This window comes from Drosophila nasuta, chromosome X (genome assembly GCF_023558535.2).
Source record: "Drosophila nasuta strain 15112-1781.00 chromosome X, ASM2355853v1, whole genome shotgun sequence".
In the NCBI taxonomy this organism is placed as follows: domain Eukaryota; kingdom Metazoa; phylum Arthropoda; class Insecta; order Diptera; family Drosophilidae; genus Drosophila; species Drosophila nasuta.
This window is the reverse complement of record NC_083459.1, coordinates 17,319,072-17,337,693: the sequence shown is the minus strand read 5'-3', so window position 1 is coordinate 17,337,693 and position 18,622 is coordinate 17,319,072. Positions and strand designations below refer to the sequence as shown.

The following is an 18,622-nucleotide window of genomic DNA, read 5'->3' as shown; positions in this document are numbered from 1 at the left end:
TCTGCACATGTGTGTGTGTCTGTGTGTATATGTGTACGTGCATGTCTGTCTGTCTGTGTGTTTGTTTGCGAGTGTGTTTGGTTTTTATAACTTCCATTTGCCAAAGCATAGTAAATTCTTTCAAAGCGTGTACTACATTTATTATTTAAGCCACGCTGTTCTCACACACACTCGCTCTCTCACTCACTCTCCCTATGTCTGCGTTGCGCTCACTCTCCTTTCGCTGCCTATTTATCTGTATTGCATTCTCTTTCCGACTGCTCTATGCGCATTGTTCTAGCGCTCCCCACCTCCCCCAGCCCACCATAGTGTCTGACTGTTGCTGTATTAGCTTACCGCTCCACTCCCCACACACACACACGTTGCCCTACACACTCACTGCAATAACAATAACAACAGCAGCAACAACAAGAAGCTCCTGCTTTATTTGCATATTTTGACTTTTATGCGGCAAAAATATTACTTGCTGCGCTGCTGCCAGCAAACAAACAGCTACCTCCCACCCCCTCACCAACCGACCCTACCACCCAAAAAAAAAAAATGGCCACCTACCTCAGCTCTCTCTCTGCCATGACACAACCTCACTTTCGCGTTCGTGCTCTGCTCCTCTGCAGTTGCCTTCTCCTGCTTCTCCTTGTTCTTCTTCTTTTTGTTGCTGCTGCTTCTGCCTTCTAACGGCAGTTCACCCTACCTAAAACAGGGCAACGTTAATAAAGCGGCCGAGTATAAAAAAACCACTCACACACACACACACACAAAAGAAAAATAATACTGAAAAAGAACGCCAAAAATTAAGGCAAAAACTTTTTTCCATTTGGCATGCTGCCCTTACACGCGCGAGGTAGCCCCCCTCCCCTTCCATCCCATCCCCTGCACTCTCTTCCCCACTCCATGCCTTTACATAAGTCGTCTGCAAAGTTTGAAGTTTGGGGCTGGTTTATAACTCTATTGCAACATGTTGCATGTTTGAAATTGTCGAAAAAAAAAACACAACAACAACAACACAATAAACTACACGAAACGAAAGAACAACAATATATTACATAGATCAACTATCTAAGGCAGTTACTGCAATATCATGTTTAAAAATAATTTCCAGCATATATCACAATTAATCCTGGTTTATGTGACCCACAAAACAAAAAAAAAAAAAAAAGGAACAAAATTGTAAATTGCAGCAGCGTAATTTCTAAAAGTCTGCAACGGCTTTGCTGCTATAATTTTTTGAAGCCCCCTCTTGAAACCACTTTCGAACCACTTCAAATGACATAAACATAATGTATAAATTTCAAATTAGTAGTTTTGAAACATTTCCAAACATTTTCTTAGCCTTTTTTTCGTACTTTTCTCCTACTCCCCACCAAAAATACTTTATTTTTTTTTTGTGTACATATGCCCAGCTTGTTGACAAAGTTATGGTGGGGTAAAACAAAAATATAGGGAAAAAAAGTGGAGAAGGCAAAAAGTGAACAAAAAGCAGCTTTGAAATTTATGCGCCCATGGCGAGCCATTTTGCAGTGCAGAGAAAACTTTTTAAAACAAAATTTCATTTTGCGGCCACCGCAATTGACTTTGTCGTACAATCCTCCTCCCCTCCTCTCTTCCTCCCCCCTCTACAACCATCCTGAGCCCACCATTTGGATGGGCAGATTGGGGCAGATGCAGATGCGAGGCGGCTGTCCGACTTATTAAAAGCCGTTTTACACTAATACTAATTCATGGCAAGTCGTTTAGCCGTTTGTTTTTAGTTTGATTTACGCATTTTTGAGGCATGCAACAAAAGTTTTTGCCGGCTCGCCAACGAACGAGGCAAACGAAGGAAGACTCGGTCAGGGACAGGGACAGGAACAGGGACACGGACACGGACACGGCTTGGGATTTGGACTTTCGAGTGGAAACTGGCAATGACAGCAGTCAGCAGAAGTAGGAGTAGCAGAGGCTGGTGGCAAGCAGCAAGGGTAACTCTGACAGCAGTGGAAGCAGAAGGAGCACAACGGCAGCAGAAAGAGCAACAGCAGTAGCAGCAGCAGGCGTAACGTCAACAGCAGCAGCAAAGTCAACAGCAGCGACAGCAGAAATAGCAGCAGTAAAATCCTTAGCGGTAGATGTTGGAGCAATAGAATCAACAACAAGTAAAACCACTAAAAGATACAGCAAGCAATAGTCAGATGAAGAAAAATCTGCAGCATCAAAAGCCCAAGAAACCAGCAGACGAAAAATGCAGAAGAGGCTACTGTAAAATCAGGAATAGCTGTGGAAATTACAGAGGAATTGGTATGCAGCAAATTCAGCAGCAGGAACCGAAATAGTAGAAAATCATTAAATAATAAAAAAAAAAACGCATACTAAACTTAACAGCAATACTTAAAATTTTAGAAGAATAGCAGAAATAGCAGCAGTATAATCCTTAATCAGCAATAGCTGTGGAAATTACAGAGGAATTGGTATGCATCAAATTCAGCAGCATCATCCGAAATAGTAGAAAAACAAGTTAGAAAGCTACAGTCAAGTATGCTCAACTGTGAGATACCCGCTACCCATTTTGAATAAAAGCAAAATATTGCGGTATTATTTTCAAAATATACCGAAATTGCTACAACAAAAATATACCAAATGGTATATTTGGTATATTGATATAATACCACATTCAAAATACACCATTGACGGCACAATGTACCAGATTGTCGGCCAAAGCAACTAAGGGCCCTAGTATGTAGGCGTTTTTGCCCATACAAAAGTATTTCCTTAATACCTTCCAGAATTTTAATCTGATCGCAACCAAATTTTCAGGAATCATAACTACTATAGTTATTATTGTATACACCAAAATTCGCAGCTGTAGCTTTAAAAAATACGCTTGTTATTCGATTTTATTGATTTGCGGGGGCGGAAGTGGGCGTGACAAAAATTTGAAACAAACTTGATCTGCGTACAAACATAAAAAATGATATCTCTTATAGACACTGAGATCCAGTGTTTCATATGGACGGCCGGACAGACACACAGACGGACAGACAGACAGACGGACATGGCTAGATCGTCTCGGCTGTTGATGAGTATCAAGAATACTTTATAGGGTCGGAGATGCCTCCTTCTACCTGTTACATACATTTCCTGCCGGCACAAAGTTATAATATCCTTCTACCCTATAGGTAGCGGGTATAAAAAACCCATACTAAACTTAGCAGCAGCATTTAAAATGTTAAAAGAATCAGTAAATAGTAAAGGAAACTTGCAAAAATTAAAATAATTTTCTATGAAACAGTTGTTGAATTTGCAAAGGAATTGACATACTATTTAGCAAATTCAGCAACTGTAATCGAACTTATAATAAAATCAGTACAATTTATTCAATGCTTTACCTAATGAACATATTTTCTAGGAAATATTAATAGTGTATGTATTTATACATTGTACATTTATTTCCATGTAAATGAGTAAACACTTTTTTTTAGAATATAATGTAGGAATTATAAATGTATCATAATCTTAAATGAATGCGTCATAAAAAGAAAAAATAAAGAACAATGAAATAAATATAATCAACAGTAAAACAGAACAGTAAAATTTGCTAAAAATTCAACAATATAAATTTCCATAAAGTGAGCAACATCAGAAGAATGTTGAATATCAAAAGTATTTTTGGGAGTAAGATATCAGCAAAACAGCAGCAGTTATAATTTGTATATATAATATATAATATATAATATATGTATATACAGGATGTATAATCTGAAATAGTCGCTGGATTTGCTTAAGAAATAATAAGAGAATTGACCAAAGCAGAAACAATTAAAAGCAGCTGAATAATCAGCAAACTGAATTTGCTGTGCGAAATATCAGCACAATAGGCATGGAGATTAACCATAGCATAGTCATTTGGCATATTGCTCAATTCAGCAGCAGCAGCTAGAATCAGTAATATAAATTTTCGGCAGAAGAATCGACAATAACAAAAATAACAGTGAAGAGCAACAGTCGTAAAATAGCAGCAATAACACCAGAATTGACAATGGGAAAAAGCAGGCGAATGGGAATGGGGGAATTCAGTAGCCCACTCAGCAGTAGTAAAATCTGTAGAAGCAGCAACTAGCTGTAAAATAATCACAGACATGGCCACAGCATCAGCAACAGCAAAAGCAGCTGCCGCTGTTGGGCAATGGAGCGCTTCCGTTGGGCCGCTGGATGCTTAACGCGTATTCCCCTGGGTGATAAGTAGAAATGACGCACAATGAGCACATCCGGTCCAGCCAGAGTTAAAGTGCCACCCGAGGTGGCATGGGGTGGAAATGTGGAAAACTTGTATATACATACATATAGGGGTAGGGTTAAGTCACAAACAACAACAACAAAAATAATAAAGCAACCAAGAAACAACAATGAAAAAAAAAAAAAAAACCAACTTTCCCAAGCTAATAGGCAAAACAATTGCAGTTGGCCGGCTGAAAATAGAATCCATTAAGAAATTTCGAATTCTTCAAAATTAGCAGAGGATCGAAATAACAAGAAGAAGAAGAAGAAGAAGATGAGTGAAAATAAAAACAAGAGAGCAGGAACAACAACAGAAACGCAACAAAATAATTAATGGAATTTTTGAACTTTCGGTGCAAATACCGAAAGTCTGCTAAAAACACACACACACAGCATTCATTTCATTGATGGAGTTTGCAGTTGAACATGGCAGCGACAGATGGTTGTGGGGAGGAATGAAAGGGGGGGATGAACGGGAGATGGGGCAGAGCTTGCCTTTTTACTTTGCCACTTGCCACTTGCCACATGGGGCCTCAAATAAATTTGTCGTCGTGTTTGCTGCTGGCGTTGCAGTTAGCCCGAAATAGAGCAATTTGCATTATTCGCATTCGAGCAGATTTCGCTTAATGAATTGCGCACAACTTGCCAAGAAATCTTGTTGTGAAGCGCAACACAAAAAACACAAAAACCAACTACAAAAACAAACTTGAACAAAGACATTTTAATTGCCGTCATACCGAAGACGCTAAATACTCTAAATCTTCTAAAACTTAAAACTTCAATTACGTTTAAGAATTTTGAATGATTGGAAAATATGAAATGCATTACAGAAAATCTATTAAAATTCTCATCGATTAGTTTTTCAAGTACTTTAAATAAATTCTTAACGTAAAGCTTAAAAAAATTAAGTTTTTTTTACATTTTTATACCGAAGACGTTAAATAATACTCTAATTCTTCTAACCTGCCAAGTTTAAGTATCTAAAACTTAAATGAGGTTTGAGAATTTTATGCGATTGTAAAATATGAATTGCATTACCAAAAAATTTCAAATATTCTTAGCAATTAGTTTTTCGCGTTCTTTAAATAAATTCTTAACATAAAGCTTAAAAAAATATATAGTTATTTTTAGTTTTTATACAGAAATCTAAATTAAAATTCAAAATTATGTTAATCATGAATTTATTCGATAAATTTTAATAGTAATAATAATATTTTCTCTGGGATGTATCAAATAGACAAATATCCAAACTAAATTTAAAAAATATAAAGTCTTTTTCAATATATTTCTTCAATGAAAATAGTAAATCTTTTTTTATGAAGTATGAAAAAAGTTCCTAAAAACATTCCTATTGAAATTTCAAGACTCGAAATTTCACAAACGATTTGCAAATAAAAGTTTTAATGACAGTGTTTGTATTTTGCAATGAATTTATAGCTCAATATAAAATTTGTAAATAAACACAATTGCAATGGCAAATTGCAACATTTTATGAACATATTAAAAGTGTTTATGATGGTGTTTATTTACTGCTAAGGAATGCAGTTTTCATTTTGATTGTGTATCTCAGCAATAATTCATAGAGATCAAAGAAATAAAGTACTTACCTCAGCATAATTGCAGCTCCAAACGATATGACAAAGTTGTGCAGCAAACTGTGGCATGGACAAATATAGAGAGAGATACATTGAGAGCGAAGTAGACGATATGTCTGCGTCTGCCACTTTGTCTAAAAGACATTATGTTAAGCGGCAATATCGCGCAGATCTTTTTAGCTGATTCCGATTTCGCAAAAAGAAAAGGGGTGTCTACGCACCACTTCTTCTAACCCTCCGCTACACCCCCTTTGGATGTGTCTGCATTCACCGTAATCGGAATGTGGCTCAGCTTCGTCTTCACTGTCGCGTGGATCGATTGGAGGATAGAACAGGAGAAGGAGGAGGAGGCTTCTGTTCATTCGAAAATTGTAATGCAAAATAGCATTTGCATTCCCGCCCCTAGGGAGAGTGTGGCGGCGACCACAGAGCTCAACAGCTGTGCTGATTCGCAATTTTTCGTTGTCAAAAAAAAATAAGAGAAGAAGAAGGAAAAATGGCCCATAACTCATGTCAACGTTGTGTTCATTAAATGTGAACTGACTGCTGCCGGTCTCTGATGATACATCTCCGTGTATACCGTCGTTATACCAGTTGCACCAGTTGTCGTTGTCGTTGTCGCTTTTTGGGTGGATTCCGTTTCACAACATTTGATTGTCTATGTGCGCATATGGTCAACTCATTGTGAACTCGCTTATTTTGCCATTATCATCATCATCATCGTGTTGCGATTAATGCCACTCCTCCCCCCTTCATTTCATTTGCAGTTATGAATGCCCTACGTGTTACATCTATCACAGCACACGTTTTCCAATCTACTCGTTCCTCCTCTCCTCGTTCTATCTATCTCTCCCTCTCTCACTCTGTTACACATACTTTTTAATTTGGGGTGGGTGGGTGCAAAATTGTTTTGGGACGTGCTGCCATTTGGCCGCCCTGTTGTTTGGTCGAGGCACTGCATACAAAAACACACATTCACACACACACTAGTAAGCACATACTCGTGTCCATGTGTGTGTGTGTGTGAATGTGTACATAATGCTCGATGTGCTCTGAGGCATTAACGCATTAGTTATCAAAGGCAAAGTGCGTTAAGCTGCCGGGGGGCTCAAGTGCAGCAAACTTCATCAAAAATGTCACGGCATGGACGAACAGCATTAATATTAGACATGGACATAGATGGACATGCTGCCTAATTATATTTCACAAAATCCGACAGATTTTAATGGCCACAAGAAATGCATAATTTGATTTTGCACACACACATAATTGATTTTCTACACACTTGAAAAAAACAACACTCACACAAACAAATACGTTGAGAACATTGCTCAATATTGATATTAACACAGTAAAAACTTATTTAGCGAATGCAATAATTGCAAATACTCGAAGTTTGAATACTTAATTCACAACTTTAGCGCCAAAAGTTGCCAATATGGCGAATAGCTAGCGATGGTAAATTGAAATTTGCGCCAATAACTGTTTATTCATCATTGGAAAGCACAGGTCAACATAATTAATCGATAATTGTGGTACATTAAAAGTTGCACCGATAAAGTCTATTTCCCCACCTTGGTATATTTCGATTTGAAAAATAATACTGGTGTGAAACAACACTGGCGCGAGTACGCTTCAATCGAAGTCAGACAAAACGAAATTTGTCAACACTGTTACACATCATAATTTTTCGTTCCTGTTGATATTGTGTGTTGTGCATGCCAGACAATTATTTAAGCAACAAACAAGTTTTATTGCAAATACGTTTTATTTGTTATTATACATTTTACTTGATTCAGTGTACATTTTAAGTGAGCTACTTGTAATTAGCGCTGTAAGTAAAACAAGATATAATACCAGACAAACATCGCAGCATTTGTTTGCAACAACCTCCAATTTGTGGCCAGCAAAAAAATAAAAACAAAATAAAGTAAATAAGGAGCCGCTTTTCGCAAATTGTTTCTGTGCGAGCGTACGCGTGTGTGTGAGTGCGTGAAAGCGCAAGTGTATTAACAAACGCGTTATTTACGTATTTATTTTGCCTGTTTTTCATCAGAGAAGTGCAAACAATAAACCACAAAGTGTGTGAACACAGCTCGAAGTGAACGGGGCAAAAGGTAATTTGGTCAAACGGCGATTATGTTACATTTAGAGATTGGCGCAGCACAGATATTTAAAATGTTCTCATTTAAATATATATATGCGCTTTAATGTTTATGACAAAATTGATTATTTTGTTGCGCTAAATTGCAACTGTCATAGGCTGACAATTATTGTTTATGCTATCGATAACTTAGGCGACACTATATTGTCGTCCTTGTCATACTCATGTCGCAATCTCTAAGCGTGTGTTGTTATCAATTTGTATTTATTATTGTGTACGAGAGAACGCTTCGAACTAAACTCAATTCTTGCAGATTCTATTTGATTGATTGCACTTAATCATGAACTATTTAGCCGGCGAGCCAGTGCCGCCGGGCTTTGAGGATGATTTCGGACGCCCAGCTGACATCCAGAAGCAGATTGAATCCTTTAACGATGGCCCCTTAATTGGCACCGAATACGTGGTGGAGCTGCATGAGAACGGTCAGATGCGTCCCGATTATTTCTGTGTGCTGTGCAACACGTGCAACGATGTGCGCTCCATCTTCATACACTGGACCTCGGTGACGCATCGCACCAACTATCTGCGAAACCACTATCAAAAGGCCCACGATCTGCTTCAACAGATGCGTCGCTCCTCTTCGAATTCCAACGAACAAGTGCTGAATGTCACCACAAAATTTATGCAGATCGTTGAGCAACAGTATGGCCGCAGTACACAGATCCTGGCCATTGCTGGCGGCGATTTTCGTCGTTATCGCGCTAAGATTTGTGCCCAGGTGCGCCATAAATACCATTACAATGAAAGCTATGGACCAGATTTCCTCAAGGAGATGCGTCAGTTTATTAGCGACGCAAAGCCGCCAATAGAATCACATTCAAAAACATTAGATGCAATCTCCAGCGACGACGATGATGTAAATTTTTCGCCCAAACCGCCACAGCAACAACAGCAGCCGAATGTGAAGAAGCCAAGCAAAAAACAGGAGGAACAACAGCCAGCATATCGTGCTGTGAATCGTTCCCCGCCGCCACCGAAGCTGACAACAACGGCTCCAACAGCTGTGCCAGCAGTAGGCGCAGTGACAGCAACTGGTGGCCATAAGGTGTTGCCCACACCCAAGGAGCTGTCGATGCAGGCCTCACAGATTGCCCAAGAGCGCTACAAATGGGAGAAGTTTCGTTGTGTACTCGAAGCGCAGCTGAAACAATTGCGCGATGTGACCGAAACTTATGAATCGAGTCCGGAGAAGCATCCCGACTATTCAGATGAATGGAAACAGTTTTGGAATCGCCGCTACAAGCAGCTGCAGGAGGAGAAGAAATGTGATCCGAATAGCTATGACTATAAACCCGAATGGATTAGCTATTGGAAGGATCGACGCGTTGAACTCTTCAATATCGCTGCCAATAAGATCAAGAAAGAGCTGCAAGAGAAATTCCAGCTGGGCGATGAGGACGAAGAGAACACCAAGATGCTGATGGAACGTTACAAAATACGCGTGAATAGTCCAAAAGATGGGAGTGCCAATGCAGCGGCCACCACAACAGGCACACAAGCTACCGCAACGCTTGGTGTGCGTCGCAAGCCCAACTATCGCTCGTCAAATAATCGTGCCGGCAACGGTGGTGGCTCTGGCATGTCCAGCGAGGCCATCATTGACATTAGCGACGATGAGCAGGCGTCGTCAGCGCCATCGGCCACACGACCACATCGTCGTCCGCCCTATGGACGCAGTTTGTCGCGCTCCGAGTCACCAAAACGTGGCCGTCGCTTGGGCCGGGGACGCTCCCGGTCACGATCACCGATGGCATCGCGACGACGCACGAGACGCTCGCGTTCCCGTTCGCGTTCATCTCATCGGCGCAACTCACGTTCGCCGTACAGCCGGAGTCGCGATAAATCGCACAGTTCACGCGGTCACGATGATTACGATCGTGATCGTGGACGTGATGATTATTATAGGGAGAGGGAAGAGCCCGAGGGTCCCATTACAGTGGTCACCGTATTGCGTATGCTCTCGGCGCTCGAGGATCATTTGGGCAGCTTGGGACCGAAGGCGCTTAATATGCTAAGCAAGGCCCTGGCCATGGAGAAGATTAAACCGAATGCGGCCGATGATTTGCTGCTGAATGAGGACAATTGTGTGTTCATGGAGACGATCAAGGAGAAGCTGAAGGGCATTCTCATTGCCGAAGTGCTCGATGATCCACAAAAAGTGCGCGTTGTAAAAAAGTTAATCAGCAACATTGCCACCGTGATCTTTCAAGTCACATCCAAGGGTAAGTTGAACAGCATTCGTTATCGTTTTCGAACAGTTTTCAGATTCCACTTGGATCGGCCGATTGAAGGTAAGTATTTAAACCCTCAAGTGTTGAAATGGGAATTGTCGGAAAACTGTTTTGGAATGCTTTTCCTCGATTTCGGTTTGTAGTGTCGCGTTGCCTATTTCGCTGAAATATATGGGGCTATAAATAAATAAAATAAAATAATCTCGGGAACACATTTCTATCGGAAATAATTCCAATTTCGTGCGGCTTTCATTAAGTTTCCGTGTGAGAAAAGTTGAGAATGATTTTAAATTTATAATCTCATTTCTTGCTGAGATTTGAAAAATATATTTTTTTTTTATTTTTGGGAAACATTTTTCCAATTTCACTTGGGAAAGCCAATAAAACTGTGATCTACAAATAAGATTACATACTTTTTTGGTTTTTTTTGTAATAAAGAATAAAGTTTGTCTTGATTTCAGAATTAATAAATTCATAATAAAGCATATATTTCGAATAAACCAATTGCCCCAACTATTTCGCAATTTTCTTCTCTTCTAAAATTAAGATTAAGCACTAATACCATTAACAACAAAAATGATCTTTGTAATATATGTACATATGAAGCAAATGATTTTTCAATTGTTTGCTGTACTCAAATCTTTTAGATTTGTCGTTTCATTATCAAACCAAAACAATTATTAAATTAAATTTAATATTGATTTGGTTACGGGATCGAGATCGTAATCGGATGATCGAGTTCGTAGTTTTGGGTTCTCGCTGAGCTACATCAGAATAGTTTTAGTGCGCACAAAGTGTTGATAAAAATGAAAAAAAAGAAAATCGAAGTATGAGAAAACGAAAAAATAAAAGGGAAAATGTTAAAGTACAGTTATATGGTTAATTCCCTGTTTTCAAGTGACCTGTCGAATCATCGTCGAGCCCTGGGTAAAAGCTGTATGTAATTTTTGTAGTTTGTAGTTAAAGCATAATGCCGATAATTGCACACTTAAGAAAAAAAAACAAAATTGCAATTATGTGTAATGTGAAATTTAAAGAAAAAAAATTATATTTTATTTTCGTTAAGTGGAATAACTTAATAATGTTTGAGCATTAAATTATACCTTTATAAAATCGATTGCCTCAAAATTAATGCAATAATTCTATAGTTGCACTTATGTGCAATGTATTTAAATATAATGTGATGTACAATTGTTGTCAAATGTGTGAAATGAACGAAATGAAACCATTTCAACTTACATTAAATCTTGTTTGGCAATTATCCGAGATGTGCAAATAAATGTAATGGCAATTATCGACAATATGCTGTACATTTATTTTCCGTATGTATAACAACGCCTGTTGAATGCAACATTTATCAGATTTAGTTGAAAACGCTACCGGCTTAATCAAATTTAATTAATCACGCCTTTTTACTCGACTCCCCCAAAACGCCTTTGCTTGCAGATGTGAAGGAGACTGGCTCACAAGCCGATACCGGCAGGCATGGCGTCGACTTGGCCAAGAAGAGTTCGAGGGACTATCAGCTGCCCTACGACAGACAATTAGTGTCATCGAAGCTGGCCAACGCATTGATTGTGAACGGTGTGGATGATGTGAGTGTCGATGATATGAATCGTTTGCTGCACTTCTTCACGCTGCTGGCGAAGACGCATCACGCACGCCGTCAAACGGATCGCAGCCTTAATAGCGGCTTGAACTTCAGCGAAGCTGTTACCCGCTTAGGTTTGAATATGTCGCTCGATTCGGAGCCCATTTGCAATCAGGATAATATTGATTTGAAAGCTCTGATCCAAGAGGTGGAAAATCATTTTGCTGCCAAGGACAACAGTAACGATCAGCTGCAACAGCAGCAGCAACAACAACAACAGCAGCAACAACAGCAGCAGCAGCAGCAACAGAACTTTGTTAACGAATCCAGCAATGGCATGGAATCGTTAACCGATTCCGATTTGCAAACATTGCTGCAGAACTTTAAATTCCTGTCGAACGAGGAGCAAGTGCATCTGGTCAGCCATCTGCGGAAGCTGGAGGTCTTGGAGCCGGCGCGTGTCGAGCGTTTACGCAAATACGTGAATTTGGCCGAGCTGAGCAGCGACGGCGAATCCTGCAGTGATTATCTGTCGCGTGTCGTGGCCAATGTGCGACCCGCTGCTGCCTCTGCGACTGCAGCTGGTGGCACACGCAAGACCACAGCCAGTTCCTTGGACGCAATGCGACGCAAGAGCGGCGACCAGCAGCTGGGAACAACAACAGCAACAGCAACAACATCTGCTAGCAAGTTGCCGATGCGCAACTTTACGCTAGATGAAGATGACGAAGATGATGATTATGAATTCGGTGATCTGATCAAGAAGGCAAACGACACGAATGCGAATGGCAAAAAGTCCACGTTGCTCAGCGGCAACAACAGCAACACCAACAACAACAACGGCAGCAACAACAACAATAAGACATCGACAAGTGGCCTCAATCAAATTGGTGGATTGCCATCGACAGCGAATGCCTTGACCTTTAAGCCGGCGGCATCAGCAAAGATATCGCTCAAGGATACCGAAAATATCATTGCCAATCTGATGGGCACGCTGACCAACAACAGCAGCCATCAGGCAAACAAGTCACAACAGCAGCAGCAACAACAACAACAGCAGCAGCAGCAGCGACAGATGCCGCAGCAATCGTTTGGGAGCAATAAGCGTCCTTGTTTTCCAGGTGATCGTTTCTATGACTTTGATGGCGATCAGCAACAGCAACAGCCTTTATCTCCTGCCAGCAATCCTGCTAATTCCTATCAAAACATGCAACAGCAGCAACAACAACCGCCCGGTGGCTACAGCATGAACAATTTCAATGCCTATGGACAACAGCAAATGCAGCATCCGGCTTACGGTGGTGCTGCCATTAATCCCTGGGCCAATAATGGGGCATACAACAACATGTCACAGCAGCAGAACTACATGCCACAGCAATCATCTTACAACAATAACAACAACAGCGGCAACAACATGTTTGGCGGACATCACTAAAACTTAACTTGCAACTCTCATTATTTGATTATACTTTTTTTTGCATAAATATAAAAGTATTGTTAAGTTTTTTTTTCTAGCCGCAACTGGAACTGAATAAGCTACACATACTAAATATCTATGTATGATATCGAGTGAAATAAATGTTTGAAATTAGCAATAAAGAACGGCAGCATCACACAAGCGAGTGTATAAACTATGTATAGTAAATTGTATTTATGTTGTTGCCTTGGAACAAATTTTCAGCTTTCAGCTACAGTAAGGCAATTGCATAAAGTCCACCGGCTGCTTCTTAATAATCTTTCCAATCTCCAGCTGCAACAGTTGATGCAAAGATTCGCCGCTATGTTTGTAGATCCATTTGCCGGCAACGTAATCGAAACGCTTTGGGCCGCTTGTCGGTGAACTGAGCCAAATCTGTTTGTTGGGCGTCTGACGATTGATCACATAGGTGCCATGTGTCTGTCCCAGATTCACAGTCAAGACGCCATCCTGCCAAATTATTTGCAATTATATGATGTAATCGCATTTCTCTGTAGAGTACTCACGCCATAGGCCACATCTGTGCCAATTAAATCGCTAGCGTTCTCTGTCAGCTCATCAAAGTAATCAGAGAGGGCGTCCAACGTCTCGGCGCATACACGTTCATAGGTGGCACTGTCCAGCTCGGCTGTGGCATCAACCGTTTCTTCTGTTTTCTGCTGGCTATAGAAACGACAGCTTGTTGGAACTACACTTTTGTTGATTGCGGCTATTGTGCCGACATAGTTTATAGATTGTGTTGCGGCAAGTGCATTTTTGTAGTTGTGGCTGCTGCGCCGCAAGATTTGTGCCACGCGTATTAATCTGCGTGCCACATTCATAATTTTTGTTTATTTCCTTAGTAATTTATAGCTGAGCACTGTTTTGTTTTTGTTATTTGTGCCTAGCACGATGCGGCGTTGCCAGCTGAGGTATCGATAGAGTTGCCGGACTGTCATATAAAGAAATCTTGCTAACAGTAAATCGATAGCAAAACATTGTTAATTTAATTTATTCAAAATACTTTATTTTACAACAAATTAGATATATAAGTACAATATACGCCAAATGAATTAATAAACGCAATATTATACTTGAATACTTTTAAATTAATTTGAGAAATTATATTTTTATGGGATAAATGCCTTATTGGGCTTGTTCCAATAATAAAATTATATAATAATACTAAAAGATAGATTTTATGTGATAAAAATTGTTCTTTTCCGCAAAATTGTCGACAATAAATGGCAATATATTTTACAGTGAAAAAATTCTGCGCACTATCTGAACTGAATGTGCGCGAATGTCAGTGTTGCACAACACCGCAAATTTATCGCAGCTCGACTGTTGTTGTGACGCGTCAACTACCATCTCTAATTTTCAGTATAGAGAAAAACCCATCAATGGCGTCCGCGTGAATTTATATGATTTTAATTTTTTTCTAAACACATAATAATATAATATAATTGTTGTTGTTATTTGAGTTGCATACGAAGAAGACTGCACATTTTACTGCCTATATGTTAATGAACATGGCGCTGCCGAGCAACTACAAGCAAATCGCCGTTGGACCGGTAACTTCGTTAGTGCCAAGTGGAGCCGGCGTCGTTGGCGGCGGCATTGGTGGCGGAGGAGGCGGCAGTGGAGGTGGCGGCGGAGGTGGTGGAGGAGGCGGCGGTGGTGGTGGAGGTGGCAGCAGTCGTTCGCGTTCATCTGGTGGCGGCGGTGGCGCCGACCGCAATAAGGATCAAACGCCCATATTTACGCACAGCAATTATGGCAATCCAGCGTTTACGCCACAGAAAGTCACCAAATCGTCGAGCAGCAAGCAACAGAACGAATCACGTCTGCCCAAGCCACCAAAGCCGCCAGAGAAACCCATTTTGCCCTATATGCGGTATTCCAAGCGTGTTTGGGACAGCGTCAAGGCGCAACACCCCGAACTCAAGCTGTGGGAACTTGGCAAAAAGATTGGCGCCATGTGGAAGCAACTAAGCGAAGAAGAGAAAATGGAATTCATCGATGAGTACGAGGCTGAGAAGCTGGAGTATGAGAAGGCCCTCAAGGCGTATCATCAGACGCCCGCCTACCAGGCTTACATCTCGGCCAAATCGAAGGTCAAATCCGAAGTGGCCGATGTCCATGAGACGCCCTCACGTGGCGGCGGCAGCAAAAGTCAGCACGAGCGTCGCATTGACATTCAGCCCGCCGAGGATGAGGATGATGTGGATGAGGGCTATACGGCCAAGCACATGGCCTATGCACGCTATTTGCGCAATCATCGGCTAATCAACGAGATCTTTTCCGAAGCTGTGGTGCCCGATGTGCGTTCCGTGGTGACCACACAGCGAATGCAAGTGCTAAAACGTCAGGTCAGCTCGTTAACCATGCATCAGACCAAGTTGGAGGCGGAATTGCAGCAAATGGAGGAGAAATTCGAGGCGAAAAAGCAACGCATGCTGGAGTCGAGCGATGCTTTTCAAGAGGAGCTGAAGCGTCACTGCAAACCGGCCGTGGACGAAGAGACATTCCAGAAGATGGTGCATCGCATGTACGAAGACATACGGCGGGATCGTCAGCGGCTGGAGGAGGCGCCAAATCGCAGCAAGGAGGAACAACAGCCACCACAGCCCCCGCAACCGCAGCCGGCCAATGAGGCGACACCAGCTGCGGGCGCCAAAGCAGAGCCGCTTAAAACAACACCACCCGGAGCAGGAGTAACGGCAGCCGGAACAGCAGCAGCAGCTGCAGTCCCACCAACAGCGACCGCTGTGCCAACAGCTCCAACTCAGCCGCCACCGTCGCAACCAACGCCAGCGCAGCCACCACAGCAGCCGCCTGTGCACGAGCTGGCGAGCAAAACGGATCCGGAGCCCATGGACATTGAGCCGCCGCCCAAGCCATCGGTGCCACCACCACCGCCGCCCATGAAGCATGATAAACTGGACCTGCCCATGGCCATGGCCATTGGCGGTGAGCCCCTGAAGGAGCCCAGCAAGACGCCCGTGTTGGTGACATCGGTGACCACGGTGCCGGGCAAGGCAGTGACACCAACATCGGCGCCAATAGCAGCAACGCCACCAGCACCAGCAACTGCGCCGTCAGCAACAACAGCAGCGCCTGCAGCAGCAGCATTGAATGAAGCGCCAGCAACAACACCGCCGCCACAGCAGCAGCTGCAGCAGCAGCAACAACAACAACAACCACAGTTGCAACAGCCGCCAACAGCGGCGCCACATTTGCATCCACATGCGCATGTGGTGCCAGGACCGCCGCCAGCAGCAGCAGCGCATCCGCACATGCCACCGCATCTGGCACCGCAGCAACAGCAACCGCCACAACAGCAGCAGCAACAACCGACGCCACCGCCACCCGGTGGCATGCCGGGTCTGCCACCGCCACCGCTGCCACACATGGGCTATGCCAACTATGGTGGCCCCGGACCTGGAGGCGCGCATGCCGGCCACACACACTACTATCAGCCGCAGTATGGCCACGGTCCGTTGTCCCGCCAGCCGTATTATCCGCATTTGCAGGCCTATCAACCGTACGCCCAGTTGCACTATGCCCGCGAGCATGCCGGTGCGGCAGGCAATGCGCCACCAGGTGCCGCACAGCAGCAGCAGCAACCTCAACAGCAGCAGCAGCCACCACCACAACAGCAGCAGCAGCAACCACCACCGCAGCAACAACAGCAACAGCCGCCGCCGGGTTTGATGCATGAGGCAGCAGCTGGCGCTGTCTACAGTGGACAACAGCAGCAGCAACCACCGCAGCCACAGCAACCACAAGCGCAGTCACAGCAACCACATGCAATGCCACCGCAGCAACTGCAGCAGCAGCCGCCGCCAACAGCTGTGGCAAGCACAGCATCAACAGTTGCCGCTGCGCCGCCGCCAGCAATTACAGCAACAGCAGCGAGTGGCGATGCGGCTGCAGCCAAACAAGAGTCGGAAAAGCATGAAACGGACTAGGACCTGAAAATGGAACTGCAACTGGACAAAACACACATAAAGAAAGAAAATAAAACAGCTGGATCTTTACGATTGTAAATTAGCTCGTACAAATAAGAATGCGGCAAAAAGCGAACGTAGCAAAAGCCTCTTGGGAAAAATCACGTAAATCAGAGCAAGAGAGCAAATATTAAGAATTATAAGTATAACAAACACACACAAAAGAATCCCCAATTCATTAGTTTAGTTTAAGATAAAAGCAGAACTATTATTACATACTATAAAATATAAAACAACAAATTTTTTTTTATTTTGCATTTTACACACAGACAATTTAAGGCAACTTAAAAATAATATGTTTTTTTCATAAATATACATACTATAACTACTTTATGTAAAGAATAGATATTTTAAACAAATTAAAACTTTCAAACTTGAGTTTTCTTGGCGCGTAACTTGGATAGCAGGCTATCGATATCAAGAGTAGTGTTATCGATTTGACGTTTTACGAAAACAATATTCACATTTATTTCATTTTATTTATTTAGTATAAAGCTACAGGGGAAAATATCATTTAATAACCCAATCGTAATTGGGCAATTATAAATAATAGTTTTTTTTTGTGCTGCCACACTTGTAAACAAAACAACAACATCGTAGCTGCTCGAATGAAATCAATATATCGATAGTGCCGGCGATGTGTTCACAGCTTTAGTACGTCAGTTGTTATTGTTTTCATTTGCGCAATTCAATTCGAGTGCGGAGCAAAGTGCATTTAATGCAGTATCTGGGACGCGCAAGTTCGCTGCCCTTCCGTTGGCAATTTACTCGAAATTTATTACTCGTTGCCACAGCCACAGTTGCCCTCACAAGTCGCTCGGCCTTTGCGACAAACACTTCATCACCATCAGCAACTTCCTTTGGCATCAAGAATCCCAGCAGCAAAATGGCCGATGAAACCTATACACCCGGCACCAGTTCGGTGGCATTTGTCACCACACCAGACAAAGAGTCGGCCAAGAAATTGGCCCATGGCATTATCGAGCGCAAACTGGCCGCCTGTGTGAATATAATGCCACAAATCGAATCAATCTACATGTGGGAGGGCAAAGTCAACGAGGATAACGAATATTTGATGATGATTAAGACACGCTCAACACGCATTGATGAGCTGAGCAAATTTGTGCGTGAGAATCATCCATACAGCGTCGCCGAGGTAATATCGCTGCCCATCCAGGCTGGCAATCTGCCCTATCTGAATTGGATAACGCAAACGGTGCCGGAGAAAGCGGAGAGCAAAGACTAATAAGTTGTAAAGCAATTTAAATAAACGGTTGAACTCAATTAAGCTAAGCTTTGCGCTGTTTTACTTTCGCCGACA

At 42.4% G+C, this 18,622-nt stretch overlaps 4 protein-coding genes across 4 annotated transcripts; 3 read left to right on the top strand and 1 right to left on the bottom strand.

Annotated features, from left to right (window-relative positions):
• The first annotated feature begins 7,520 nt into the window (after positions 1 to 7,520).
• Positions 7,521 to 13,267, top strand: LOC132796629 (uncharacterized protein CG7065). The gene is made up of 4 exons (XM_060807872.1): positions 7,521 to 7,680; positions 7,903 to 7,963; positions 8,264 to 10,232; positions 11,688 to 13,267. Exons 3-4 carry the CDS (start codon positions 8,291 to 8,293, stop codon positions 13,265 to 13,267), a joined length of 3,522 nt encoding a protein of 1,173 aa, XP_060663855.1. The 5' UTR covers positions 7,521 to 7,680; positions 7,903 to 7,963; positions 8,264 to 8,290.
• A 236-nt stretch (positions 13,268 to 13,503) lies between these two features.
• On the bottom strand, positions 13,504 to 14,212 carry LOC132796633 (frataxin homolog, mitochondrial). The gene is made up of 2 exons (XM_060807877.1): positions 13,816 to 14,212; positions 13,504 to 13,759 (listed from the first exon to the last, which is right to left on the bottom strand). Exons 1-2 carry the CDS (start codon positions 14,128 to 14,130, stop codon positions 13,517 to 13,519), a joined length of 558 nt encoding a protein of 185 aa, XP_060663860.1. The 5' UTR covers positions 14,131 to 14,212; the 3' UTR covers positions 13,504 to 13,516.
• Positions 14,213 to 14,670: 458 nt separating this feature from the next.
• On the top strand, positions 14,671 to 17,592 carry LOC132796630 (trithorax group protein osa). Its single transcript, XM_060807873.1, has one exon. The coding sequence runs from the start codon at positions 14,809 to 14,811 to the stop codon at positions 17,260 to 17,262; it is 2,454 nt and encodes an 817-aa protein (XP_060663856.1). The 5' UTR covers positions 14,671 to 14,808; the 3' UTR covers positions 17,263 to 17,592.
• Positions 17,593 to 17,876: 284 nt separating this feature from the next.
• On the top strand, positions 17,877 to 18,573 carry LOC132796634 (protein CutA homolog). The gene has a single exon (XM_060807878.1). It carries the CDS (start codon positions 18,020 to 18,022, stop codon positions 18,545 to 18,547), a length of 528 nt encoding a protein of 175 aa, XP_060663861.1. The 5' UTR covers positions 17,877 to 18,019; the 3' UTR covers positions 18,548 to 18,573.
• The last annotated feature ends 49 nt before the right edge of the window (positions 18,574 to 18,622 follow it).